General features: G+C 44.1%; 1 protein-coding gene across 1 annotated transcript in view; it reads right to left on the bottom strand.

The window, feature by feature from the left end:
- LOC139756393 (uncharacterized) overlaps positions 1-18,115 on the bottom strand; it is a 620,019-nt gene that overhangs the window by 142,812 nt on the left and 459,092 nt on the right. The window contains exon 10 of the mRNA XM_071675803.1: positions 5,372-5,437. Within this exon, the coding sequence (XP_071531904.1) occupies positions 5,394-5,437 (44 nt within the window). The 3' untranslated portion in view covers positions 5,372-5,393. The remainder of the gene's footprint in view (positions 1-5,371; positions 5,438-18,115) is intronic.

Consider the following 18,115-nt stretch of genomic DNA (forward strand, 5'->3'; position numbering starts at 1 on the left):
TTACCTGCTTTGCCTGGAAGACCCGGCTTAATGATATCAATTCAGAACTGTCACGCAGCACTGGCCAGGGGCTGACACGTAAATGAGCTCCGGGCAAGAACGACGCACATAGACAACGTCGACTTCGAACGCCGCCAGAGAAACATACCACGACGACATGCCATCAAGCACCTCCCAGAGCAGGAACGGGTCTCGTGAAGTGTTAAGAGAAATTCACCTCATTCTTTTTTTTCTTTTTTCTTTTTTTTTAAATATGTATATTTATATATAGATTTTTTTTTTCTTTTACCGACACGTCAATTTCAAAGGTTCCCCTCCGCTACCAGTGAGGCACAGGTATGCAATATTATTACGAGTTATAAAAGAGTAAAAGAAAAAAAAAAGAGGGCAAAGGTTCATATCATGAGGTAGATTGGAATGAGGAGGAATTCGCAGTAAGCAGCAGGTTTATGTGTTCGAAAAAAAAAATCATAAGAAGCGCACGCTGCTCCTGCCCTGCTGGTGGAGTAATGGATATGAATTTCAAGGAGTCGAACTGCAATAAGAGCTCTTATCACCGTGTTTGACTCCTCGACCACGACCGTACGGCTTTTTGACGGTACGATTCTTGGGAACGACGACGGTACAACCATTAAACAGCGAGGGTACGACCCTTGAGAATGACGTCACGACCCTTGGGAACGACGGTGCGACCCTTGGGCATGACAGCCTAGCCTTTGATCAATGGCCTTTGAGCGTTGGCCTAGAGGCCAGACCGTCACTTTCAAAACATCTACCATCATCGTATAGGGTCGTACCGTCAGATCAAGTGTCGCACCGTCGTAATCAGGAGGTCGCACCGTTATGCTCATTGTACCGTCGTGCTCAGGGGGCAAAAAAAGAAAGAAAAAAACTACATAACCCGGTTATTGCAGCGAGATCACACCACCACCAGCACTAGTTAGCATGCGCAATACGTCCACCTTAATTCCGGGTTCCGCTGACCAATACAGGTAGGTCGGAGCGAACGGGAATTAGAACAACTGAACACACCAGTCAAGCTTCATGGGTTACTCTACATGATGACTAACAGAGACAAGTTCTTTCTTTTTCCACTGGAAATACGAAATACCGACATTTTTTCCATCACATCTCAACCTGGGGGTAATCGCCCATCTATACACAGTGCAGGGGGAGAATTCTACACCCGTGGAGCTCCTTCTCTTGAACTTTATCTACAAGATTTGGTCATTAGGATGGGCAGGCACGCAGCGCTCACCGCTTACCACAGGAAAACTCAGATATGAGAATAAGGACTCATGTGAGTTATATGCTGTCAGGTGTAATGTGTGAGCGAGAGTGCGTGTGTGTGTGTGTGTGTGTGTGTGTGTGTGTGTAGCGTGTGTGAGTAGCGTGTGTGTGTGTGTGTGTGTGTGTGTGTCTGTGTGTCTGTGTGTGTGTGCGTGTGTGTAGCGCGCGCGTGTGTGTGTGTATGTGTGTGTGTGTGTGTGTGTGTGTGTGTGTGTGTGTGTGTGTGTGTGTGTAGACTGGATGCCGGGAACTAGGTGTATGTGAGGTAGAATAAAAAGGGATATCAACCTGGGCCAGAGAGGAGAAAGTGACAGCCACTGAAGCACTGCCTAACTGTGTCTCTGTCACTAAGTCTCCCGTTACCCAAGGGATCGTATCTCCCTGGTTGGTGGTTCTCTGCCACCTACCACCTGAGCAAGGGAGGGAAACTTGACAGCCACTGCAGTGCTGGTTCACTGCGACGTTGTGACTAACACACCACTTCCCCCAACCCCCCGATACGCATGCGGTAAAACCTACCAGCGGGTGGCTGCATGCCACCCACTACCACAGTGTGTGTGTGTGTGTGTGTGTGTGTGTGTGTGTGTGGGTGTGTAATTACCTAGTTGTAGTTACCTACATGTACTGTACAGGGAAGTAATTTTACACTCGTGGGCTTCCATCTCTTTAACATTCTCTACTGTCATACATCTTGGATTTATGCATTAACTATGTCATTCTATCCAATTCATCCACCATTCTTTTACTATAAAAGTACTTCTTTAATTTGTCTTGAGTTTCTTCCTTAATTTCATGTTATGTTTTTCGGTTGTGTGTGTGTGTGTGTTTTACACTCTCGTTGCCCCGTCCCTTAATTTTGTATATACACCATATCTTAACCTTATATATACACCCCAATTTACACAGATACCCATTTATCGACCAGCCCTAAGGGGAAGGATGAAAAGCTAAATTGACTGTGAGCCAGCTACCCCTGTCCAGGATTCGGTCCTGGGCCCAACAGGCTGGTGGTTCGCATTACTAATCACTGAACTACGTAGGCTCGTAAAGGCTTTATTAAACGTCATATTTCTTACGAAACCTGACTCTTCACTTGAGGCTAAAGAATCCTTTATTGAACAAGGACTACAGCATGTTGACTGACACCAGACTCACTGGCAACAGTAAAGGTATGGAATTCTGTCTCACATCCATGAAGGCCTTTCGTCGCTTCAGGCAAGTCGCTGCACGCAAGACGTGCTCGTCTGTGCACATGTAATCTATTCCATTATCATCTGGCGCGGTGTAAACAACGTCACTGAATCTGATTTGTTATGGTCAAGGCGCTTGTTCCTCTTTCCACCCTGAACAAGTCCATACCTAATTTAGCGTTTCCAAAAGTGGTCGTAATAGAACTCTTAAGAGGTCGATCGAACTGTGCATGGGGTCAATAAATGTCTAGAGGTCGACAAGAGGTCAAAATACTTTATAAGTTTAATTAGTTAAATAGTTAATCGTATATAAATTGAAGGAAAGGTAGAGCAAGTTTCCTTTCTTCATGATCTGGAAAACTAGGCCTATCCGCCTCTTTAAGGATGTAAACTGTAAACTTCTTCAGTTAAAAGGTATTTTCCATTAGCCACTTTAGTTCGACACTTGTTCAGTTTGGTGATATATATATTGTGACTGAGGGGTCGATGAAAGCCTGTGATGAGGTCGACAGATTCAAAAGTTTGGGAACCTCTGGCCTAAACCATGGAATTAGTTTACAGTGAATCGTATGACGGATACTATCATCTTCCTCTTAATGTTCTAAGACTAGCGGGTTCCAGACTGATGGGGACGAGGCGTACTGTTGGCTGTGGAGGGGATGGGTTGGGGTGGGTGACTCCCCGGAGAGAGAACCTCAAAATAACGGAGGAAGCAGAGGAGCTGGTGACGTCCATGGCTTCACCAAACTATTTATCAAATTACTTTCTAAACGTTTCTTTTGTTTCCCCATTTACTCACTCCTTATAAGCATTTTTTTTTTCTTTACATGAAAGTATTTTATCAAAGTACAATGAAATGTCCTACAACGAACTATGAATAATACCTACACACAATAAAACGTAAGCCAAACGATGACAGAAGTTGATGACGTCGGCATGTAGAAACAGGTCAAGAAAACATTGAGTTTTGATGATATCCTTTGTGGAAATTGTTTCGTGTAAAGAAAACGGCCTTAACGGAAACTCTGCTAGTTGTGGCGGATTGGGGTGGGGGTGGGGTGGTGTGGGGGGTGTGTGAGGGGTGTCATTTTAATTTTGGAAGCCAATTTTCCAGAGAATTAACAGCCAGCTAGAGAAGTCTAATCTGACAATGGAAACAATAAGAATCTTACTACAAGAGCAGAAGAAATGCGTCAGTACTTCACATGAACATCTCTTAACGAAAGAGATCCATTTCCCCATATATCGGTAAATTTACCCTCAAACTTTAAGTATGCAGAGGTGACATTTTCTTTCACATCTGGCTGTAAGACATACGCCCTTCAGCATTATACTAACTGAATTATCACCACATTATTGCTATCACTCTAAGTCAGTATTATCATGTTCGTGAAAACCACATTGTTTTTTTCAGCGTTCTCTGCCACGAAAGCTTGTCTTCGCTAGTACTTAATAACAGATTATCTTTATCTATAACTGCTCACGGATATCTACGACAACCATCTATAACTGGGAGTACTATGACCCCACAACCTTTAACACAGTTTCTTACAACCTCTCTCGCACACACACACACACACACACACACACACACACACACAGAATGATAATGAATCATAAGACTTTTTAATGATAACATATGTACGTATATCTTACACAGAGATGTACATATGCAAGTGTAAATCATACTTAACACTGGCAGGAAAGGTTTATCTTTACCACTTCTCAGCCAGAGTGTAATCCAGCCATGGCTACACCTCTACACACACCGTCCTTGGAACTACCTCCCACACCGTGCACGCTCCCCTCTCCTCCCCCCCCCCAAACACACACACACACACACACACACACACACACACACAAACACTACAAAACCTGGAGGTACCCTCCCCCCCAATCCACGCTGTGGTTATCCCCCGACCAAAGTAACATTCCACATAACCTAGGGTAAAAGAAGTACCGTCTTATTTCGAAAAACGTGTCACAAAAGCTAAACATTGCTATACATGTCTCGCTCATAAGTATTAAGGAAAACAAAAAAGTGCTTTACGAAAATCAATTTACGTTTTCTAATAATGATTCTTGGGTGAAGGGGTATCTACGTTACTCTTACAATTTGGTTTTGATAAAAATGCAACCAAGTATATTGTTTTTCCATCCTGTTATCACCTATTACAAGCAAACTATCATTAACCAAGTCAAATCTGTACCTTCGTAAACCGAACGTAAAATGACCATAATGAGGGAAGACCCATGAAGCTTGTGCCCTACAAACAATACTGTATATCTTCGCATGGCGAAAACGGAATGCAGGCCCCACAATACTGAATATCAGTTCTACTACATCTGAGCTACACTAAATGCCACACTATGATATCTTGAACAAGAATCGCCTCGGAATACTCGAGAAGAACAACTGAATTAACTGACGCGATTCAGAGACAAAAAGGATCTCAATAATCATCATGTATTCATGAGGAGAAAACGGAATGCGTGGCTTGTAGATTTAACTTTTATACCTATCGAATCCTTGGCGAAATTAGAATGAGCTGTATCATTACGACACGCAGTTACAAAGTTACATAATTATACAGGTAAAACGGTATTATTACCGCTGAGGACATCCAACGATGTGTGTTAGGTTGGGTTACGTTTGTTAGGTTTGGTTGAAATTGCCTTACCATTTTTTTTTAACGTCTTTTGAACGATTCTGACCTTTATTTCCATGGCAAACAGGTGGGTGTCCGAAACAGTAAATATTACCTTTTAAAAGACCCTCATTGCAATGTTGCCCTAACCAGCGACTTGTTTGTGTATGTCATGTGCATGCAATGGGTATCATCTGCAACATTTTAAAATCGAGACTAAGTACAACGTACGAAGGTACTTACCTCACCTGAGGTGTCCTGGTTATTACGAGTCGGTGTTGGGTTCGGCACACTCCCCTCGAAGACGACCTGGGGAACAGATTTCCATTTCATTTTCCACCTTTTCCATTTTCTCGTCACATTTGACATAGTTTCAGCAGACGATGATTTCCGCCTACCGGCATGACATGGTCTTTTGTGAGTCACTCATGACTGTCAGATGTCTTTGGATTAATAGGTTATTATGACATGTTATTTACTGGTCTTTTGAGTCTTTTGAGCATGACGGTACGATCCTCATACACGATGGCACGGTGCGACCCCTGGCTACGACTGCACGACCCTCGTCGTACCGTTCCTCCATTGTCAGGTGAAAGGCGAGGTCATCATACCCAAAAGTATTACCGTCGTGGTTTAAGGGTCGTCGATTCGTGCTCATGGATCGAACCATTGAGCTCAGGGAGGGTGGGGGGTGGAGTGGGTTGGATTTTCAAACACCACCACAGCAACATGGCTCATAATTCTATGGAAACAATCTGACCACTTCAATGCACGGTTCATTATCCCTGATCATCAGTCCAATCATACTTTGCCAGTCATATCATTCGCAAGCACTATAGTCCACGTACGTGAGACACCAGCAAGTACCAGTGATAATACCTTACACGTATGTAAGACTTTCGCATTATTATCAGACCTCCTTCATCGTGCGCAGCTCACTATGTCAGGCGGTCACTGTGTCAACCAATGGTGATAATGAGAGAGAAAGTATCACTAGGTTATTCCTCAGGCACGATATTCTAAAGTCAGAAATCCACATCACTGTTCATCCTTTCACGATGAAAGACGAGCGTGCAATCACCACGAGTTTTAGGATCACGTATTATTCACTTATTATACACACAGGGGAAGTGAATGATGTTGACTGTGGGCCAGCCAGTCAGTCAGTCCTGCCAGGCTGGTGCTGGGGGCTTCACGTCGGCCGGAGTGACGATTGACAGTCGAACAAGCCATATAACTAGCGGTTAAGACAACCATCAGCAGCGAGTTGGGACTTTTGCTTATTATCACGTTTTCTTCCTAAGCAACGGAAATGTCTATGGGTGACTTTAATAAAGGAGAATATAAAGATAAGTGTTATCCTTTTAATAAAGGAGAATATAAAGATAAGTGTTATCCTTTAGTGCCTCATGGAAGCATTAAGAAATGATCCAAAAAGTCCGCTAATGATCGCTCAACCGCTCGTTATACGTCGTATGGACACATATGTTTTCATGTATACCTTACAATCTAACGTAATTCTCTACCCTGATAATTTGGCTCATAGCGACACACACACACACACACACACACACAGCTTAAAGGTCAAGAGACGGAGCAACACGGGTGTCAAACACTCTCCGCGTGACGCACAAGTAGTAATCACAAACAGTAATCACATCCATATTATCAGTAGAGTGTGTACATCTCAACCATATGGACCGTACACAAGTACATCTGTAATACCCTCTTGTGTACAGCCCACCGACACCATCCATACCCAGGTGTGCAGCTCATCAATCGTCAGGTGAATGTTAACAATGACTACAGGAAATATTAATCTCTCCAAGGATGATGCTTACAATCATCACCTCACCATGAATGATCTTGATAATCATACACTCTCTAAGGATGATATCTACGTTAAGGGACTCACTAAGGATGATATTGGCAATTACAAATTCTTCAAGGTTGGCATTTACAATTACAAACTCCCCTAGGATTATATTTACAATCATAAACCTTCCAAAGATGATATTTACAAAGCAAGAACTTAAATTTAGACACTGCCGGAGACCTGAAATCTATCATCATCCAGAAAACACGGACCCCTGAAACTTCAGGGTCTGTCCTAATCTTGCCAAGATCAAAGAAAAGAAAACGGAGGAGCTCAGAGAAAGCTCGGGTGGGGTGGGTGGGATCCAATTCAATTTAAGAAGACAATATCCGTGACGCAAAGATAGAAATCAATATATAAACTTCTGGTGATTAGAAATACTCGTTTTGTTTTCTCTGGAGATATGATCAATACAATTTCTGTTTAATTTTAGTATAAGAATGTCAAAATTTGACTCATTCGTGCAGATAAGTTTGATGAGAGTTAAATGTTTTGACATTTGTACTTTGTTATACAAGTATGTTTGATTACGTATTATGACTTCTGGCTTAACCCGAAGGCTTAACGGCATGACTTTTGAAGACGACGCTACGACACTTGTGCATGATGATGACCTGGACTAAGCCAGGTCAAAGGTCACGCTCTGTACTCAATCCTTAAAAAGGTATTCATCGAACAACATTTTCTGGAGAGCAAGTATCTTTATTTTCTTATCTTTTTCCCAATATCAAAAGCTTGAAATATACTCGGGGTTCACTTGCTACTTCGATGGAACTGGAAGGCAATTAATTTCTTCATCAGTGAAGCGTTCGACTCCCTGCTGCTTGTAACTTGATGTATGTTTTGGAGTTGTGTGAGAGGATGGGGTCCATTATGTGCCAGTTCTTTTCTTACTTTAAGCTCACCCAAATGGAATAGGATGAAGGAGTCTTTCAGTCTTTTCTTAACTTGTACTTTGTTTATGGTTTAAGAATCAGACGTGTGTCAACGGAGTTTTTCTGCCTTTCATGTGGTTACGTAGTAAAACTTCTCCTCCATTGTCTTCGAGTGTTCAGAGATGCCAAGCTTCACCACCAGCACTTCTGGGTGAGTCGCCTCACTCACTGCCTCCCGTATATGTCGGCCACGGGACAACCAGTGCCTCATGGGTTATCAGCAGAGGACACATTGCCTCACGGGCCAACACCAACAGGTTCCGTGCACGACGTGTTGAAGGCCCCTTGGGTGGCGGCTCTCGTCCAGCAGGAAGCCACAGCCAGCCCTGCTCACAGGAAGACATGATTGTGTGTATGTCGAGGACCGAATCTACTTTCATAGATTCCCTGTGTTGCACAGGAAATACTTTACGCTACACCCCGACACATTCTTGTGTATTTCAAATCTGATGACCATTATAAATCACCACGTCTGTCAAAACGTTCATCGTAATTCTACAATCCAATCTCCTCACAGGGACTTTCCTAAGTTGTGTCATGCCTAAGATATCCTTATCTCTGACACACGACCCATGACTTTATTCCAACATCCAGCAATCATGATTTCTAAGGGACTATAACCATTCCCGTTTCTCCTGCATGTCACCCGTCCTCCTACAACAGTCACTCGCGCTGCGCAGTACTTCTTCGTCATAATCTTATCGCCCTCCCTAACCATATTATTTGGTTCTGACTGACTCTTTTGGCATTCGTCTATGGCTGCTCCTCCCAACCTTACGTTGATGCATTATCTAAAAAAAAAAAAAGAGACTCAATTCTTTTATCTAAAAAAAAAAAAAGACTCAATTCTTTTATTGCTAATTCCAGTCTTACAACGGCTTTATTTGATCTCTATTCTTTTACCTACCTTTTATTGCAGAGAGGAACTAAACATGGGAACTGGTGATCATATCAGGGTCGGCCACAATTACTCACCATTACAAGAGACCAAAGAATAATATCAGACTCTAACTACTGTCATCAACCTAATACCTGATAAGTAAACACTAAACCGGTGATCAATCCTTGATATGATGGACCACAAAACCGAGAGCAACCAACTCTGGCAAATGATAGAGTCCCACACCTCCCGCAACCACCCAGCGCCCCACACACGAAGCAAAAAAAAAAAAAAAAGAAAAAATCTATTTACGAAACACTACTCAAAAAAATTAGCCGAAGATCAACCACACCAGATAAAACAAGACAGTCACGATAATCTTACGCAAAATCTTCTCCGAAGTAATTGCTCACACCAATCCTTCATCCCCATTGAGACTAAAAAAAAGCTCCATTGCAACTGGCCCTGATAACATATCAAACTTCTAAAATAAAACACCTTGTGTCGATTGAAATCTACTCACTTAGATACCTTCAACCACTCTGGCTGTACTGCAAAATCCCAAACATTTGGACATGTGCTAACAAACAACTCATCCTGATGACCCCATGCCACCCAACTCTCCTTCCTCCCGTTACCCTTTATCACTAATAACACCAATATGATCCACACTCCTCAAAAAAAAAAAAAAACGATCCACAACAGTCAACCAAAATGTCCCATTCTCACCCATACACACACACACACTACACACACCGACCTCACACACATCCTGGATGGCCTTCACCAACCTCAACCCTCCTCCTGCACCGTATCTACAAAGCCTTGGACAGAGTCCTGTGATACATCCTCATACAAAACAGATACTTAACACACCACACTCTCCAAAAATGACATAAAGTGGTTAACCTTCTTCAATTCTGAGAGCTAAGTCGGAGTCATTCACAAAGGCTTCCCCTCCAGAATTTTCAGACAATATAATCAGGTGGTTCAGGAAGCAGTTCCTTCTCCAGCCCTCTTTAATCTCTTCCTGCGTGACCCTCCATCACCTCCTGTAGTCCACATTGTGAAGATCCTCCCACACGTAGATACCGTTAAAACCACAACAACATGACACTACTCTAAGACCAACAAACATGCCACATTACATCACACAATAAGTACACTGGCTCACCCATAACAGTATGTCTGTACACCGCTAATATCCACCTTTGACCCACTCTTAACCCCGGACAGAAATGAATCCAACTTGCACTAACCTAGAATGGTCGGCCACTACCACTCAACAAATTTCCGACACCACACAGGGTATTACATGCGACACACATGACATTTACCTCCAACACCACAAATTTAAACAATCTAAACAATTTAAGCAAGGAAAAGAATCCCTAAGTACTCTCTTCAGACAATTCATCCGCTCCACCTCAAACTACACCACACCTGCCTGATTATCCACCCTATTAAAAGCAAACATAACAGAGTTCCAAACAAGGCAAAACAAGGCTCTTCGAACAATCACCGGCTGCCTAACACCACAATTATTTCAACCTGACATAGCGAATGAAAAATACTACCAAGTCAATCTCAACTAAATGTGTTCGGTACTCAGTACTTTGCAACAGCACAAGACCCCTTCCACCCAAACCACCTCATAACCTACCACAAGCCACCAAGTAGAAACAACAACAAAAAATAATGCTTATGCTTGCCTCATACTTCAGCTACTTATACTCACAGATCTCCCTCACCTAACAAACACGACAGTGACAAAACTTAAGCACGTAGTAATGACAAGCACTAAACAAATGACGTCCCAACCCAGTCTTAAACTTCGCTCCACCAGACACACACACACACACACACACACATCCATCTGATATGACATTCCCCGGGCGTGCAAGTAGCACTTTAGTATGCGTTCTTGTCACCACCCATCTGTACAACATTACAAATAACGATTGAACATATCCAAAGATCTTTCCTTCCCAAGGCGTACCTTCCACACTGAGGACACTGAACACTTACACCTCACTTGTCTGATCCTCACCTCACACAGATGTCCACACGACATCACCTCACTTCTTGACTTGTGATCCTGTTCGGTGGACGAGTTCAGCTCTCTGAGTGCTGCTACGGCAATCCCCCAATAAAAAGGGGTAGTTGGAGGGGTAATGGTCTGGTTCACCTATATAAGCCCAGCTTAGCCTCCTCCGTCCAGCGGCGGAATCACAGGCTTACGGACGCACACAACTCAGGTAAAGGTTCTGAAACGTGTTTACCTATCTCGTCAATATATAAATTTGTGAGGAGCACCAGACTGGTGATGGTCCTCGGGCAATCGCTGCTTCAGGCGACACGCGCCGTGAGACTCAACTCCCTCTGGTAACCTTCCGTGAAAAAAAAAGAAAAAAGAAAATGCGAAAAGCAAACAAATTCTCTCCATTTCGTAACGAGGGTACTACAGTGGGCGTGGTGAAGAAGGCCGAGAGGCCTGGGCCTGTGCACCATCAACTTTCAACAGCCAATTAGTAGTCGACTTAATACCACGGCCAGGCTGGCCGAGCCTCGGCCAGCCTGGCCCACACGATGACACCTAACATTATTATGATTGATGACCCGCTCTTTGTATCAGGCCACCTTTTTTTTTCTTTTTTTTCTTTTTTTTTTTTTACCCCTCTGCCATCCAGGTCATCAATTAAATAAAATATCCCGCCTGGTATGTGAAGAGGTCGCAAATGACACTCACTGCTCCACGCCACCTGCAGCCTCGCTGCTGCTCTGGAGCGTGGGCGTGCGTCAGACGCGGGCGAATCATTAGTAATGGGCGTGGGTGGTCCTGTGTGGGCGTGAGTGACAGCAGCGACGGGCACGCCGCGGGTACAGGGCCGGGGGGAGGCGGCGGTGGGGCGGCGTGGGGGAACTCGGGACCGGGGTGGGGCATGGATGGATGGATGGAGGAGGGTGTTGGGGGATGGAGGAGAAGGAGGGGATGGAAGGGAGTGGGGGTTGGGGGAGCAGCACCATGGAGGCCAGATTGTGTGCTGAGGTTCCCGTGGAGCTGGGGAGATATATGAGTCCATTGTAGGCAACATTTTTATTTCGTTTCGTTGGATTATGATGGGTCACGATTTATGTACTGTGAACTGGTGTTTAGGAGCGGCCTGACATGCGCGCCATAATGGTACCGCTGCGCCTGTATATTGATGACGTGCACCTGGCCCGCCCAGTGGTTGATAGCATCATTACCAACTGGGAACAGATATATTCTCCAACTGCGATTGCGCCTGTACGGTTCAGCTGCTGGGAAGAATCCCTTTGAGATCTCCCATAATGTGATTTTTACCATCTAAACCATATTGTTTTTGCTGACAGACATTTACAGCCCAGAGACAGCGCAGGAGGAGGAGGAGGACGGGAGGGGGAGCCAAAGAAATCGAGACGTATAAACTTTATTATCTTTTAATAACCACAACAGGATCGGGAAGCGCGGGAAAAACCAAGACAAAAGAGCATCACGGTAATTAGTTAAGCTAACGATCTTAACCCTTTGACGTTAACTACCGATCACGGGGTTTTGCTCATTAATATTCTTACAAGGTTGTAACTGCTCGTCCGTTTTTTGTTTTATTTTATTTTCTTTCCTGGTATGTGAGTAGATCCCGGCATATGACCTTTTGTGGTGTGGTTCAAATAGTCTGCCTTTTCGTCCTGGTACAGCTTATAGATCCTATCGTTTTGGGAAATGGTTGTCACACCGAATTCGATCTGGCGTCTTGAACATTCTGAAGAAACGGGGGAACCAAGAGCTTAGAATCCGATCCCTTTTCACACGTGTGACGTCCAGAGTCCAACTCTCCGTCGAGGTATGACACGCGGAACCTAACCTTCATAGGAAAGATTAGCGGTAACAATGCGGTCGCCTAAGCTGTGGCTGTAACGCATTAAACTCTTTTTGTGGGTGTATGACGCCTAATAGCCCGCGCTTCCGTACGGGTTTGGCGCCCTGAACCCCATCTTTTTATCTAAATGTTCCTTCAAAACCCGACATCTTTTTTTTTACTTTTTTCTAGGTCTCGTCAAACATCAGCTTGGCAATGGATCCTTGTCTATGACGACCCTTCCGCCCCATTACTCTTAAACTCGATAATCCAACCTTCTGTAGTGGCATGACGCCTACAGCCTGGCCCTACGAGGAGTGTGGCGTCTAGAGAGGAAATACCCAATGAAACAAAAAAAAAAATGACCCCTTAGAACCTTCTCTCTTGTGAAGTGCGCACAGAATTTCAACCTCTGAGGAGGAGTGAATCTTAAGTACTGGCTCTTTGAGATACGCTGCTGCCCTAAATCTAAAACTATGTTGGTGTGAGGCTAAGGGTCTGACGTCCTTGTTCAGCTGTGTGATTCCCAGGGCATGACTTTTTTTTTTTTTTTTTTTTGCAGAGGGATGTTGACCACACCCACCAGTCATGTAGACAAGTGGCGTCCAGAACCATAGCTTTTGGTGGGAGGGATGTTATAGACCAGACCCCTGGATTTGGGTGAGGAATTAGTGGCCAGATCTAATCATTAGGTAGAGAAGTGCCACCCAGATCCTCGTCTTTTGTGGCGCTAGGGCACCGAGAGCTCGCGGCTGCTTGCTTGTGTAGTATGCTAGGACGATCTTGCACGGAGTGGCATGGAGGAACATTCTCTCTCTCTCTCTCTCTCTCTCTCTCTCTCTCTCTCTCTCTCTCTCTCTCTTGAAGGGAATGAAATCCCAGACATTGTGTATCTGTGAAGCCACAACCATGGCTGCTTCTAAAGGGGCGACTACTCCAGGCTTCAGTGAGAACAGAATCCTATGGGCTTTTTTTTACAAAGTGGCTCCTTAACCACCTTTTCGTGGAGGTTTGGCAGCTACACCCGTGCTTTTCCAGAAACGATTCCTTCAAAGCCTATCATAAATGCGGTTATTACAGCGTACACTGTAGATACCTGGCTAGTACACTGTAGATACCTGGTGCACTATAGATACCTGGGTGGTGCACTGTAGATACCTGGGTGGTGCACTGTAGATACCTGGCTGGTGCACTGTAGATACCTGGCTGGTGCACTGTAAATACCAGGCAGGTGCACTGTATATACCTGATAGGTACACTGTAGATACCTGGCTGATACACTGTATATACCTGGCTGGAGCACCGTAGATACCAGGCTGGTGCACTGGAGATACCTGGCTGGTGTCTGAACCTGGCACGAACCCGATCGGTTAGAGCCGTGACGCGACCAGAGCCCGACCGTAAGTGAGGGAAAACATTCAAAGGCCGAACACTTCCCCGAAGGTCTGACCCCTACATCACGATCTTTTCCTCAGTGGTATGAAGAGCACCTCTCTCTCTCTCTCTCTCTCTCTCTCTCTCTCTCTCTCTCTCTCTCTCTCTCTATCTATCTCGTGTGTGTGTGTGTGTGTGTGTGTGTGTGTGTTTAATTTCCTATGTGCCCTGTACGGGGAAGGGGTGTTATATTCGTGCGGCCCCATTTCTTGATCATTTTCTATCATACAACTTTTTAAACTTCTATTTGCTGCCACTCCCATTATATAAAGGCAAGGGGGATAAAAGTAAATGTTCTAACTGGGGAGGTATAAGTCTGTTAAGTGTACCTGGTAAGTTGTATGAGGGAGCGGTGACTGAGAGGATGATGGTATGCATACAGCACCAGATTTGGAAGAAACACTGGTTTCAGGAGTGGCGATGAATGCGTGATAGAGGTGCTTGTCTTGAAAAATTTGTGGGAGAAACCTCAGAGAGAAAAAATTGTGGCATTTATGGATCTTGAGAAACGTATGATAACGTTGACAGAAATGCTTTGTGGAAGGTGTCACTGATAGATGGTGTAAGGAGAAAAGGATCTGAGTTTGTGAGGAGTCTTTATCGAAGGTAAGACGTGTGTGCGAGTAGGAAGAGCAAATATTTCCAAGTGAAAGTGGGTTTGCGTCAAGGATGCGTGATGTCACCATGGCTGTTTAATCTGTTTACGGATGGGGTGGTGAGGAAAGTAAATGCTATTAAGGAAGGGAAATGCTTGGAGAGAGGGGCGGGTTTACAGATTGTTGGTGGTGATAGGGCCTGGGAACCGAGACAAATAACACGTCCCTGGAGGCAGACTCGAGTGGAAAAACGCAGAAGCATTTGCCTGAACTTGGGAGAGTGTGTGAAAGGAGGAAGTTGAGAGTTAACGTGAATAAAAGTAAAGTAATGAGGCTTAGCGGGAAACGACACAGTTCGCTTGAGCGTCAGTCTGAATGGAAAGAACCTTTGGAGGGAGTGGGGTGTTTTAAGTACCTGAGAGTCCACATGGCAGCGGATGAAGCTATGGTGACTAACGTGGACCATAAAGTGGGTGAAGGGGAAAAGGTACATAAAGAAGTATGCAGAAAGACAGGTCAACGTCTATGAGGGTTAAAATGGGTATGTTTGATGGTAAAGCGATCCCGACGGTGGTGTCTGGATGGGAGTCGCGAGTACTTAATGCAAAAGTACGGAATAGCGTGAACGTGTTGGAAATGAAAGCCTGTGAACAATATGTAGTACGGGAAGGGATGATCAACTACAGAAGAGAGAGAGAGAGAGAGAGAGAGAGAGAGAGAGAGAGGAGAGAGAGAGAGAGAGAGAGAGAGAGAGAGAGAGAGAGAAGGGGGAGGGGGAGGGAAAAGGGGGGGGGGTGATAGTGAGCGGAATATGTTTGAGAGTTGATCAGATTGTATTGAAATGGTTTGGACATATTGAGAGGATGAGTGAAAAGAGAGGAAGGTGGAAGGAAAATGGAGAATGGGGAGACCGTGAATGAGATGGAGCGGTGGAAGGAAAGACACTGAGTTTTCTAAGCATGAACGTACATGAGGGTGTGAGACGTGCATTGGATGTAGCGAATTAGAGTGATGTGGTGCACAGCGGGCGACGCGCAGTCACTGGGCTAAACTAGGGCATATGCAGTGATCAGGAGAAACCATGGAGAGGTATGTGGTGTCTGGCTGCTGATAATGGAAGCTTTTTTCGGTACATGATAAATGTAACAGCAAAGGAATGGATGGATGTGAGAAAATGAATGCCGTTTCTTCGTCTGTTCCTAACGCTACAAATATGAAACTAAAACTGCTGTTAGCCTTTTTCAATATTCTCTCCCAGTTTATACCGATCATCCACTATTTTCAAACTTTAAATTACTTTTCTATATCTTTTCTTACTACTATCTTATTTAGTTTCATGTCGTGGCCTCTGGTTGTTCTGTCTCTGCATCTTTCGAAGAACTGTTCACTTTGACTTTATCAACGTGGTTTAAAACCTTAAAGGTTGTAATCAAGTTTCTTCTTACTCTTCTCTCTTTCCTGGTGGATATATCATAACTTCTAGCCTCTCAGTATAACTAAGATCTTTTAATTACAGTAACTTCTTTGTTGTCCTTTAGACTTTTTCTGCGAGATATTTGTCCCTCTGTAGTGCGGTGACTGAAACTGAGAAACACATTACAGTTTGGTCTAATATACAACGTGATCAGCTTGCTAGATATTTCTTTACCTACGTAATTGAATGGATACCCAATACATGCCAGGAGACAGCTTGTCTCATTTACTGTTCTTCTAAGTTACTGCTCTGTCGAGAGATAAGGTACAACGTCGACTCCCAAGCTCCTCTCACACACTGATTATTTCCTGCTAGTTAGTATTGACATCAAGGTCTTCTTTCATTATGTCCTGTCTATACCTTTGCATCTAATCAGGATAAATTTCATCAGCCGTGTGTGGGACGAGCTTTTGAATTTGTCTAAGTTCCCTTGCACGGTGATGCAATCCCCTTCACTTCTCATTTCCCTCCAGAACTTGGCATTATCCGCAATCATATGCAGACGTGAGTCCATTCCTCAACACGTCAAATCAAGAAGAGCAATAATCCAAGGACTGATTCCTGCGGTACACCACTGGAGACCCTAACCTTTCTGTCCATGGAAGGAGTCTCCCCTTTATTCATGCCTAAAGATCTGGCTTATTTACCGGACAGAGTCAAATGCTTTCTGGAATTCAATCTATCCATAATGTTTTCATTCGTCTTTTTATCTGAAATGGAGTTTACATGAGTTTACATGAGAATGACCGACGACAGGAAGCCTGATTGGCCCACGACTGGGTTGTGTAACAGGCATTTTAACGTACAACAACCTTTGTCTGAATCCGTCTTCTCACTTACCTAAGCAGTTACTCCTTTGCAAGTAGTCATTCATTTGTTTTCTTAACATCTCTCCGAGTATCTTACTGACCACGCTCGCCACAGAGATTGGTCTGTAGTTCAGCCGGCCTCCTGGACTCCTTTTGTAAAGATAAGTACGACATTTGTCCCAATCTACTCTTTTGGCACTATACATTCCTCCAACGACACCTTGAACAACATCTCAGCTGGTCGGTTAGGAGATTTTGGAAACTTTCTCAGGACAGATGGGGAAATGTCTACGGAACCATTAGCCTAAAATTAGCTTAATATCCCTTAGGAGTTCGATTATGTCATTCTTACATATTTCGGTGCCTTCAAAGACCTCCAATTCCAATTAAGAATTTGAATCGAATGTTCCTATCTTACTTAACAAGACTGACTCTTCTGAGGTATGATATAGCCGTTTAACTCCCTTGCCTCATTTTGAGTCTTCCTTTTTTTTCCCCAGTCTGACTATATTCACTTCTTTCTTTATCTTCCGCGGTCTATCACCTCTCACGAACACCTCCATTCTGACACCATCAGTGCCACATATAAGCTTGAAATGTATTGTCATGTCTTCGTTAACTAGTCTCTGGTCCCTCTCCCATCCTCGTCACTCATACTCTTCAATTCCATTACTATGCTTATTGCATTTCGCCGAACCTCTTCCAAGACCCTATCATCTTCGTTAGGCCTTGAGCACGACGATACGTCCATTGTGGACGACAGTACGACCACTGGTCGTCTGACCTGACAGAGGGAAGGCCATCGTACCCAAGGGTCGTTTTCTCGTGCTCAAAAGTGTATCATATATCAAACACATCTACACAGAACAACTATTTCAAGTATTTGCCAGTAATCCTTTAAGCTACTGCTCTCCTCTAGCAACAAATTTGGTGGCTTATCTGCTCTTGGATATGTTTCCCAATGATTCTTTATCTTACATTCGCTCCTGATGAACAACTGTATTCCAATCTGCGTTTTTTCCTTCTCCATTCTCATCACCATAGACATATTCACCTGGAGTAGATTCAACAGCTACTATACGTGCTTAACTTCCCTGCCACT

Source organism: Panulirus ornatus, chromosome 21, assembly GCF_036320965.1.
Source record: "Panulirus ornatus isolate Po-2019 chromosome 21, ASM3632096v1, whole genome shotgun sequence".
Classification (NCBI taxonomy): Eukaryota; Metazoa; Arthropoda; class Malacostraca; order Decapoda; family Palinuridae; genus Panulirus; species Panulirus ornatus.